The sequence below is a fragment of the Eschrichtius robustus genome, chromosome 2 (assembly GCF_028021215.1).
Source record: "Eschrichtius robustus isolate mEscRob2 chromosome 2, mEscRob2.pri, whole genome shotgun sequence".
In the NCBI taxonomy this organism is placed as follows: Eukaryota; Metazoa; Chordata; class Mammalia; order Artiodactyla; family Eschrichtiidae; genus Eschrichtius; species Eschrichtius robustus.
This window is the reverse complement of record NC_090825.1, coordinates 175,732,343-175,744,108: the sequence shown is the minus strand read 5'-3', so window position 1 is coordinate 175,744,108 and position 11,766 is coordinate 175,732,343. Positions and strand designations below refer to the sequence as shown.

The 11,766-nt window shown below is 56.9% G+C and overlaps 1 protein-coding gene across 4 annotated transcripts in view; it reads left to right on the top strand.

Moving 5' to 3' along the window:
- Positions 1–2,804: 2,804 nt before the first annotated feature.
- The window catches only part of UHRF1 (ubiquitin like with PHD and ring finger domains 1), a 32,912-nt gene continuing 23,950 nt past the window's right edge, over positions 2,805–11,766 (top strand). For 2 of the 4 annotated variants that reach the window (XM_068537216.1, XM_068537213.1), the window contains exons 1-2: positions 3,492–3,591; positions 4,231–4,397. In XM_068537216.1, coding sequence (XP_068393317.1) covers positions 4,245–4,397 — 153 coding nt within the window. In that variant the 5' untranslated portion in view covers positions 3,492–3,591; positions 4,231–4,244. Of the gene's footprint in view, positions 2,969–3,491; positions 3,592–4,230; positions 4,398–11,766 lie in introns of those variants that run through there. The other 2 variants (XM_068537214.1, XM_068537215.1) reach the window with 2 other exon arrangements.

Below are 11,766 nucleotides of genomic sequence, written 5' to 3'. Positions count from 1 at the left end.
TGAAATCTCGGAGTCTTAACCACTGGACTGCCAGGGAATTCCCAATCATTTCCACCTTAATGGCTCTATATTTATATCAGTGTGTGTTAGAAAGAAAATGATAGCCATGGCCAGGGCATGGAATCTGCTGTGTCTTGAAGATGTTCAGAGCACGGTGGGCTCCATGTGAACACGGATACCATCACGAAGCACTCTCTCTCTGCACAGCTGACACTTGTCTTTATGCCAGCGTCTCCTCCACTGGTTGGGAAGTCCCTCTAGGGCAGGACTTTGTTTGCCGAACCCAGAGCCTGGTTCAGGCAAGGGAGGACAATTTAAGTTTGTTGAATGACTTAATGACTGTCGAGAGCATATTGTTCTGCAAAAGGGAAACTGGGGCCCTTGGCACCCTAGCAGTTATTCGTGGTGCCCAATTTGCACGTGGGCCGGTGCCTAAGTGCGAGGGTCTGAAGCAGAAGAGGCTCTACGAAGTATCTGTTCTCCAGGCTCTGGCAGGCCTCATTTACTCTTTGTCGTATCTTGCTTTATTGGATGTGATGTCTTTTGCGGACATCGATGTCTTGTCTTCCTAACTGGTTACTAAGCCTCTTTTGGAGATGCTTGGCATAGTGTTTTGCTCATGGTTGTTAATTAACCCAAGCAACCCCTCTGACTTTCTCGAAATGACTAGAGAAATGGGGCCCTGCATCACCATCACTCCAGGTCTTTTCTTCAGGGAAAGCCAGACACCTCTTTCTGTGTCACTTAACCTCAGACATCCAAGGAGCCTGGGCTGTGCCCTGCACCAAATGTACATGAAGAATATACGGTCTATTTCTTCTTTCGGCCACGTTGAGCTTTAGCAACAGCAGGCACAAATGGATGCTATGCTCTCGCCAGTAGCAGGCTGGGTTCCTGTGGCAGGTGTTGTCAATGTGGAAGATTTCATCTGCCTCACAAGCTCCGGGAGGCCTGCCTACCTGTTCACACCTGTGACGTGGTCTCCACGTGGCTGATGGCTGAGCATCCAGAAATGCAATCAGTTGCATTGAGGAAGTCCTGAAGGTGGAGAAAATTAACAGGAGCACCTGGACTTCGTGTATTGGAGTGTATTAGTTTCCTCTGGCTGCTATAACAAATGTCCACAAATTCCGTGCTTTAAAACAACACAAATTAATCCTCTTCCAGTTCTGGAGGTCAGAAGTCTGAAATGGAGCTAAAATCAAGGTGTTGGCAGGATTACGTTCTAGGGTTCTAGGAGGGAATCTGTCCCTTGCCTTTTCCAGCTTCTAGAGGGTTCTCACATTCCTTGCCTTTTGGTTTCATCACTCCATCCTCTCTTTCCATCGTTATGTCTCTGACTCGACCCTCCCGCCCTTCTTTGTCATTTATTAGGACCCTTGTGATGACATTGGGCCAGCCCAGATAATCTAGGTTAATCTCCCCATCTGACGATCTTTAATTTAATCCCCTCTGCAAAGTCCATTTTGCCATGGAAGGTTCTATATTCACAGGCTCCAGGGATTAAGATGTGGACATCTTTGGGGGGCCATTAATCTGTCTACCGCCAGGGGAAACAAAAGCAGAAGTACCAGCGCCAAGACAGAAGGAACTCTACATGTGGCGAGAGAAACCTTGTAAAAACATAAATTGGAGCTCATCGCTTTTCTGCTCACAGCCCTCCCATGCTACCCACTGTTCTCAGGAGAAAGACCAAAGTCCTCCTGGTGGCCTGCAAGGTCTTATAGACACCCCTCTGACCGCCTCAGCTCCCGCCTGCCCTCCCCTTTGCTGTGTCTGCCCTGCTCTCCGTCCATCGCTAAGCCTTTTCCGGCCTCTGAGTTTGCTCTTCCCGCCTTGACCCATCTGTCCTTGGTTTCTCATCTCAGATCTCAGCTCAAATGTCATGTGCTCAGAGAGGCCCACCTCTCCACCTTAACCAGAGTACCCTCTCTCCCCACCCCCCATACGGCCGCCGGTCACTCTCCAGCTCTTGTCCTGTCTTCATTGCATGTGCGGTATCTGAAATGATTTGCTTTATTTATTCATTTCTTGCTGGTCTCCCCAGATAAGAATGTAACGTCCCGGGAGACCACCAACAGGGTCGACCTTGCCCACTCTTGCGCTCCCAGCTCTGAGCACCCTGTTCAGGCACTTTGTAGGTGTCCAGCATGGGTCACTGTATGCCCGCCAAGACTGGCCAGAGCAGAGCAGGCAGGGCGGAGGGGGGAGGGCAGCTCTGCCCGCCTGGACAGCCCGGAGAAGGCGGGAAAACGAGGCGGGAAAAACCAGCAAACAAGCCCTGCGGGTGGGTAGGGTGGGGAGCGCTGGCGAGCCCTGACGCTAGGAAATCAGGCTGGGGCGATGAGGCCCGTCATCGGGTGCAGGCGGTCTCCTGGGGGGGTGATCCCCCCAAATTCTCCGGCAGAATTTAGATATTGATTCCCGCCTTCCTGCCCTACTGGTCAGTGCATGCCTGGGGAGAGGGGCTGAAGCAACGGACTTAGGAGGTCGGGGGTCTCTACGCTGGGGACCCCTGCCCCCGGGGGGATCCCTAGGGCTCCTGAAGGGCACCCATGGTGGGGGGGACTCAGGTCCCGCCACCCGACCCCATTACACGCTGGGCGCGCCCAGCAGAGCGCGCAGGGCTGGGCGGGGCCGTGGCCCGCTGGGCGGAGGGGGGGGGTGGACAGAGGCGGGGGCGCCCCCCACCCCCTTTCTCGCTTCCCGCCACTGCGGCGGCCAATCACCAGGCAGGCGCCCGCCCCCGGCGCGGCCTCCTGTGGCCCCGCAACTCCCAAACGCCAAGTTTTCGCGGGAAAAAAATCAGAGCAGCTGGCAGCGCAGCGGGCAGTGGTGGCCGTCCGGGGGCTCGGGATCGCACGCACGTCCGCGCGGGGTCCCAGCCACACACGCGGTTCCTTTGCCATCCTCAGAAGGGCCGGCGCACAATCAGGCGAGTGGATCGTGAGCGGTCAGGCGGATTGAGGTGCCAGCCCGGGCCAGGGCGCGGGTGGGCGGGGGGGCGGGCAGGACTCTGCGCACCCGGCTCCTTGACTTTGCAAAACTTTCCGGGACTCTCGGCCAGCACGGGCGCACGCGTCCCCCGCGCCAGGGCTGCCCTACAGGCGGTCTCGGGCTCTGCCCCCAGCCCTGCCGGCCCTTAGGAGTCGCCCCTGGCAGCCCGAGCTCGGGCAGGGGCGAGCGGAACATCCCTGGCGCCCCGCGGGGGTCGCGCCGGCTGGGTCGGGGAGGGCCCGGCGAGCCGCGGGGGAGGATGTCAGGCTCCGCGCCTGCGCGCGGGGTGCCCCGCGATTCAATTGTCGCGCCCGAGCCCGATTTCGCGCGCCCTTAGTTCCCCGGGCGCGTCTGGGCCAATGGGGAGCGAGCAGGGCGGGGCGGCCGGCCGCAGCGGGGCCAATGATCGAGGAGGCTCAAGTGAAGGGGGCGGGACTTGGCGCGCGGGCCCCTCAGCAGGTCCTGGCGGTGGGGGTGGGCGTGGGCTCGCCGGCTTGGCCCGCGCGGGCGGGCGGGAGAACAAGAGGGGCTCCGGGGCCGTGCGTCGGGGTCCGGGAAACGCAGGCTGGAGCTCGGGACAGCCGTGGGGCCGAGGTGAGTAGCGCTGCGCGCGCGGGGGCGACCGGGACGGGGCGGCCGGTTGCCATGGCCACCGCGGGGCGGGTGCGTCGCGCACGCGCGCGGGGGCGGCGGCGGGGGGCCGAGAGCACCGGGGGTCCCGAGCTCCCGGGTCTCTGGTGGGCTCCTTCTCCTTCGGTCACACTTAGTTGAGTTCCCTGGGACTTCTGAAGTTCCAACCCGAGCCGGACTTTTGGGTTCCTCTTGCGTCAGTATTCATCCAGGGAATGAATGAATGGATGAATGAACAAACTCGGCCCCTGACCGTTTGGCTGTGTCCCCCTTCCTCTGGTGGGTTTTTTTTTTCCCCTCTGTGAAAGGCAGGGTGGGTTGACTGAGTGGTCCAGGATGCTTTTTGCTCTCCGGTAATTTCCCCTCCCTCCTCAATCCTCCACCGGTGCTACTCATTAATGCATTAACTCCTTAATTCACTCAGCCAGGCCCTGAGCCAGCCGTGGCAGTCTAGGGGCATTACGGGGCTGGGAGGGCGTTCCAGGAGTTGCCTGGTGTCCACAGTCTGGACAATAATAGCAAGGATGACCTGAGTGTGGCACAGCCCGGTGGTGGTGGTGACGGCAGAACTGACCGAGGGGTCCTGCTCTCTTGTCCTCCTAGCACCAGCAGGCACCATGTGGATCCAGGTTCGCACCATGGATGGGAAGGTGGCCCACACTGTGGACTCCTTGTCCAGGCTGACTAAAGTGGAAGAGCTGAGGAAGAAGATCCAGGAGCTGTTCCATGTGGAGCCAGGCCTGCAGAGGCTTTTCTACCGGGGCAAGCAGGTAAACCCGCCCTGCAGGCTGCCCGCCCGCTTGCCCGCCTGCCCGCCCAGCACCTTTGTTCTTGCCTCAATCCAGGCACCGCACACACACTCTTCCCCCCTCGTCCGGTCCGCTTCTCCACAGAAACCTCCAATGTCTGAGCGAGGAACAAAGGCTCTCGACTCCTAGACTGACACATCAGGCACTCGAATCTGTTGCGACTGGGGGCTTTTAAACTCCCAGCGCCCCCCGGCCTTTTTTTTTGACCCTCCCCTCAAAATAATTTCTAGAAAAAATAAGTTGGAGGTGGCCGATGGAGGGCTGATGAATTTCGAGGGAGAGCCTAGAATCAATACTCAGACGCTAGGACGGAAGGGACCAGGTTTTTCTTTGAAACACACACGCTGATGGCCCACGGTCTGCACCTATTTAGCTTCCGACCCCCACAGGGTTTTCTAGAAATTTGGATCGGCTTATTCAGAGTCGGAGATGGCGCTTGCTAATCAGGAATTTCCGCCACTTCTGGGCCTCCTCTCTGGCGGCAGCGGGGCCGCCCCTGATCAGGGGTTTGTGCTTTCCGCGGGCTCAGCTGGCCCTGCTCCTAGGTTTCCTTTCTTTGAGATTCCCCCTACCTCACCCACAGCCCCTGTAGCAATTGAAAATGGCCACCCTTGGTTTATGGGCTGCCCACTTTGGGGACATTTTCTCTAGTGGCGCCCCTGAGGGTGTCCATTCTTGTTGGTGTCTTGGCAGGGGGGACGGCAGGCTAGGCTGTGAGTGGGATTTCCCTGAGTGGGAGATGGTCTGACAGAAAGTGTTGTTCCCATCTGCTGGGGCCACCCTGGAGTTGGGTGGCCTGTAGGGACCTCGGCGTAGACAGCGCACGGGATTAAAAGTGTTCAGTCGGGCTCTGACTTTGTTGTCGCGTTTTGAACTGGGTGCTGCCGCCATCTGGTGTCTAGATTGAAAAATAAATGCTCCCCGCCTGGCCAGGATTTTTTGGGGGCTGGGAGGATCCTGCCTGCCTCCTGGAAATGAGACTTGATGATTAATTTCTTGGGCTCAAGGCGCCCTCCGAGACCTTTAGCCTCCTTCCTGTGCGAGATACGAGGACTTGAATGTCTTACGCATCTGAGTTAACGCGCCCCGCCTGGGGAGGGAAAGCCGAGCTGGCGAACTCGGGGATTTGACTGCGGTCACGTGCGTGGCGCGGGTGGAGAAAAGGCAGGGCCGTGAGTGGAGCTCCCCTGGGACGCTGTTTCTCTCCCCTCTCCTCCCGCGGGGGCTCATTTTTGCAGCATCCAAACTGATTTCGATTTGCCTCTCAGTCTTTGTGTTCAGCAGAAGGTCCTTCCACCGAGTTTCTGAAGACCGCCTGCGGGCACCGGCTAAACAGTTCGTGGCATCATCCAAAGGCGGGTTGGATCGAGTCCTCTTAAGTTCAAGGCAGTGAATATTTCTGGGTGCCTGCTGTGGGCTGGGCACCGTGCATTTTAATCTTTACATTCAAAGACATGCAGAAAAGTTGAAAGAGCCATGAACACCTACACACCTACCCGTGGCTTTTAGCACTGACATTTCCCACGTTTGCTTTATCACTGCAGCTGTCTCCCTTGCCTCTATCCGTCCACCAGTCCATCTTATTTTGGATGCATTGCAGAGAAAGTTCCAGGCACTGGTTCACGTCACCCCCTAAACCCTTCAGCATTGCCTGTCCTTAACTAGAGTACAATGTTTGTTTGTGGTTCTTGTTTCTTTAGATGAAGTTTGCATATAGTGAGAGACACGTCTTAAGCGGACTTTTTGGAGTTTTGACAAATGTCTACACCCACGTAACCAAACCCCTATCTCCCTGCATTGGGAGCGTAATAGGTGATCCACACGAAGGCTTAACGAAAGCCTTCGTAACATCTTTGTGAGTTAAAAAGCGTGATGATAAGCATTGTGCCTCTAATCATCAGGATATCGGCGCTGAGAGACAGCTCTGAACCCTGCCTTTCTTCTCGCAGCACAGCTTTTGAAGTTCTCAGAAGGTTCCACGTTCCCACGGGACCTCTAACTGCCGCTCACCCCCTTCCCTGCGCTCACTCTGCGTTCAGCCCGCTCAGCGGGCCGATGCGTAGCCAGTTCTGTCTTCCGGGTAAGGAGGCCAGGCCTCAGCTGTGATGCAATTTCCCCAAGGTTGCGTGACCAGGAAGTGGCCCAGCCTCGCAGGAGGTGTGGACAGTGCCAGGAGGGTGGGGAACAAAGGCACACAGCAACAGCACCTTGAAGCAAGTCAGGTCTACAAACAGACTGGGCTAATCACGATAGGAAACAGTGCAATTTCCAGCGGGTGCAAGAGAGCTGTTGTTTTTACGGAATGTTCTAGAGAGTGTTCGAGATCCTTTCCCTTCTTTTGTTTTTCCTTTATAAAGAAACGGCATCTCAGTCCAAGGTCTGCAGTGAGGTCGACGGAGCCAGTAAAGCAGAACAAGAGTTGAGTCTTTCTTCAGGATATGGGAGGGTTTCGTGGCTGGCTTACTTAGGCTGAATAGGTTGGCGGTTATGTCACTTGATTGGCGGAAATGCAGGGAGCCGAATGGGGGAAGGGACGCCAGGCGGCTGGCCCAGCCTGGGCGAAGGCGAGAGGCATCTGGCGCCTCTTTTTTTTTTGGCTGCCCGGAAAAATAGCAGTAGCCAGTAGCCGTCGTTTGTGGTGCCTTTAACGCAGTCAGGTACAATGGTTGCGCTTAATCTTCCCAAGTGCCCTGGCCAAGTGTCTCTGGCCAGGGACAGTCTCTGTGCTTTCCCATCAGGTGGGGCTAATTGCGGACCCACCACATGTGCACGGTGAGAATTCAGTGAGGTCATGGATGCAGGGATGTGCGGGGAGGGGGCTGGTGTTTGAGCTCCGCGCCTGGATCACGGTAAAGGAGCAATAAATCATTTGGCGCAGGGCCTTCCCCTGGGCACTGCTGACATCAGGGCCAGATCATCCTCCGTGGGGGGCCGTCCTGGGCGCTGTGGGGTGTGGTGCAGCCTCCCTGGTCTAACCCACTTGATGCCAGGAGCCCTCCCCCAGTCATAAAGATCACGAAGTCCCCAGATGTTGCCAAGTGCTCCCACGGGGCAAAACTGTCCCCAGTTGAGAACTGATTATTTAGTAGGTCATTTACTTAAGGAAAGCAGTCTGAAAGATCAGGTGAAATGGCATCCCAGGAATGGCCTTTGGAGGGTCACTCATGTCACAGTGCCTCACCAGATGTCCCTGCTGGATTGGCTTTTCCTGAATGTCAGCCCGTTCTCCCAAAGGACAGGGTTAGGCGGCAAATGAGACAGTCCCCTCCTGTCGTTTTTTATCCTATTAGGAATCGGGTCTCCTCCTGGAGACCCGTCCTTCCGGCTGGGCTGCATGAGGGAGGGTCCCTTCCTCCCCACCCCCAGAGCTCCTGGCTGGAGACATGCCCTCTAGGTCAGGGATTAGCAAACCCTTTCTGTTAAGGACCCAGTGGTAACTGTTTGTGGGCTGTGCAGTCTGTCCGCTCACCTCTGCCATCGAAAGTCCTGAACTGAACACAAACAACTGAATGGGTGTGTCCCGATTCAGGTCGTAGTAGAACTTTATTTACAAAACAGGGACAGCTGGAACTGTCCCGCTGGCCAGGGTGTGGCAGTTACTTGCAAGCTTCCTCCTGGGGTGGTGGATCCAGGTTGTACGTCAGGAGCAGGCAGCCGTGGGAGGTGCTGGACCACGTCTCTCTCCAGGGCACGGGCGCTCACACTGTTTGGACTGAGGGACCCCTTTCCACCCTCCAAAGCGATGGAGGACCCCAAAGAGTGTTGTGGATGTTCATCACGTCTTGTCGTTTTTTATCCTGTTAGAAATCGGAAGCTGAGAAAAGTTCACAGCTCGAGAAAACACGAGTGCACATTCCCTTAGGCACAGGCTCTGGTACCCCTGCAGGATCACGAGGCCGAAGATAGCCAGTGACATCACGATGTCACCACGCAATAGATAGCCTAGGCCTTGCAGACCCCCGAAATGCCGCTCCAGGGCATAGCCTCGGCTGTGGCCCGGCGGGGTCAGAGAGCAGAGTTCACTTGTCAGGACCTATCCATGGATGGGCTGGGACGTGAAGAGAGGGTCGTGCCTCTGTGTCGTGTCCCCTCCCCCCCCCCCCCACCCTGGTGGGAAGTGTGCCCCTGTGCCACGGCCGGGATCCTGCTTCGTGCCTTTTCTTCCCTCCCCTCTCTGTCCATCCATCAGTCTGTCTGGCCTGAACCCCAGGTTGCTGCGGAGGCCTGGAGGCCTAGATGGGAAGGTGTGGGCTGGGGCCACGGCCCCAGGAAGGGAGGCCGCGTGGTGTCTCACTTGCTTTCTCTCCCAGCCCGGCCATCGGGCGTTACAGACGCCCCTGCCCTCCTCTGGCCGGAGGTCCGTCTTGGCCTGGAGCTCACGCGCCCTCCTTGGGGGCCTGCGGTCTGGTTTACGCCTTCCACTGTTCCTGATGGCCGCATCTTAGCCTACAGGAGAACCACCCCTTGCCAAGCCCAGATGTGTTTATAGCCTGTGCTCTTTGCCTCTGGGCAGCACTCAGCACCAGAAAAGTATCCCCACAAAATGCCCCGAGGGGGCAGAAAGTGAGCAGGAAGTGTCGCTGTGGTGAGCTTTGAATCCAGGCTTCAGAGAAGAAGCTCTGTTGTCAAGCGGTCTCTGTGTTTTATTTCACGTTGTGCCATGCGTGTGCCCAGAATTCCCAATGTCTGGGAAGCTTCCCAATTAAAAGAGAGAGGGATGTGATCTAAATGCCCTGGCGCTTTGCCTTTACACCTGAATCTGCCGAGCAGGGTCACCTGCCCCAAACCATGTGTATATGTTTTACTACAGGCAGTTTAAGGGATTTTCACCTGAAATTTTGGTTATGCAGGATTTTAACCGCACGTTTAATTTTAACGTGAGAACCTGCAACCTCAGGTACAGCTCGCCTGTCATTCACTCTGCACAGCTTTTATTAATGCCTGTAGCCTCAGTTGGAGTTTTAGGGTCTTAGAAGGAACCTAGACTCGGCACATTTGGTCCCCTTGCCTGGGGCCAGCCCTCCCCCCCGCGCTTCCTGACTGGCTGTGCACAGCTTCGGGCCAGCAGCGTTGGGGAGAGGGGCACCCGACACACACCCTCTCACCATGGCAAGCGGTTGTGCGAGCGCCTTCCTGCCCACTGCGGGGCCCTTCTGGAATGTTCCAGAGGCGGTCCCAGGAAGCAGTCGGACCAGCCCATGCATTCCGTCCTGTAGGCAGAGCCCCGGGCCAGCCTGGCCCAGCGCGTGGCCCCTTCCGTACCCAGCCCACCCTGCTTGTGCCTCTGTCCGCTGTGCCCTTGCACTGGGAGGGGGAGTGTGTGTGGGTGTGTGGGTGTGGGTGCCTCTTGTCTGTCCGGCTCTCAGACCCGTCACAGACGTGTGGGGCTGGCATCGTGGGTAGAAAATGCCGGGAGAGAGGAGACGAGTGGGTGTGCCACCCAGCTCCTCCACGGCTCCCTCAGGATTCCTCCCCCACCCCGTCTTTAGCCGCGGGCCCTTGGCCCGGTCCTGACCACCCCTGCTCCCCGCTGCTCCCTGCACACACCCCACCCCACCCCCCCACCCACCGTCATTCTGGTGCATTCCGCTTCCCCCCTTAGCTCTGCTGCCCCATCTCCCGCTTGACCTCCGTCCCAGTGCTCCTTGCAGAACAGAAGCCCGACCACGCGCTCCCTCCCGGCCCCGGCTCCCCCACCCCCCGCCCCCGCCGGGTGCTTCTGTTTATTTCCCATCCTCTGAAACCATCCTCCCTCCCTTGACGTGTGTGGCAGACGCATCTACTTTCCTGCGTTTAACTGTCACACGCAGCTGTGTAACATGCCTCGGTAGGAACGAGTCACGGTTTTGCTTGCAAACGATGCTGCCGTGAGCGTGGTGGGCGCTGGGCTGCCTGGCCCCCCCCCCCGGGGCACACCTGAGGGCCCCTAGCTCAGTGGTTCTCACCGGGGGGACACTGGGCGGTGTCTGGGGACGTCTGTGGTGGTCACGACCGGGAGGCTGCTCCTGGCATCGAGTGGATGGGGCCAGGGAGGCTGCCCTTCACCCCACGGTGCACGGGACGGCCCCGCACGGAGAGTGACCGGCCCCGGATGTCCGCAGTGCTGAGGCGTGTCTCCCTAGCTGCGGAGGCGCTGGGCACTGGGTGCCTGCGTCCTGTCAGCGTTCTTAATGACGTTTGGCTTACTCTCCGCTGGTTTCCTTATGGTAGTGGTGCTGGAGACACTTGTCTTTCTCCATCTATTTTTATTTTTTCCATCTTTTTTTTTTTTTTTTTTTAGAAATTAACAAACTTTATATTTTTAGAGCAGCTTTAGGTTCACAGCAGAATTAAGAAGAAGGTACAGAGATTGCCCATATACCCCCTGCCCTGCCCCCCCCCTCCACCCACTGTGCACACCTGTCTCCCACCAGATGGTGCATTTGGTACAACTGATAAACCTATGTTGACGTATTAACATCACCCAGAGTCCATAGATTACATTTGGGTTCACTCTTGGTGTTGTACACGCTATGGGTTTGGACAAATGTGTAATGATGTGTAATCCACCGTTATGGTGTCGTACAGAATAGTGTCACTGCCCTAAAAACCTCTGTGTTCCGCCTGTTCATCCCTCCCTCCCTCCCTTCCTCCCTTCCTCCCTTCCTCCCTTCCTCCCTTCCTCCCTCCCTCCCTCCCTCCCTTCCTCCCTTCCTCCCTCCCTTTACCTCCTGGCCGCCACTGATCCTTTTAATGTCTCCATAGTCGTGCCTTTTCCAGAACGTCTTATAGTTGGCATCATACAGTCTGTAGCCTTTTCAGATTCTTGTTTAAAAAAAAAAAAAAATCTTTATTGGGATAAAATTTGCATACCATACAGTGTACCCATTTAAAGTGTGCAATTCACTGGTTTTCAGTGTATTCACGGGGACTTGAACCATCACCACAGTCGATTTGGGGACATTTTCATCACCTTCAAAGGAAGTCCTGCACCGTTTATTGATCACTCCCTTACCCCCCTCCCCAGCCCGTGGCCACCGTGAATCCAATTTCTGTTTGATTCCTCTAGGGACGTCCTATCCGTGGATTCTGGCAGTGTTTGGCCTTTGGTGTCTGGCTTCTGTCTCTGAGCATCGTGTTCTCAAGGTCCATCCACAGTGTAGCAAGTGTCAGTGCTTCTCCCCTTTTTAGGGAGGATGGCCACACTGTGTTGATCCATTCATCCGTCAATGGACCCTGGGTCGCTCCACCCTTGGGCTTCTGTGCGTCATGCTGCTGTGACCACACGTGTCGCCTCTCCCCGCTGTCACGGCTCTCCTGGGTCGGCCCCGTGTTGGAGGGCTGGCGCTAT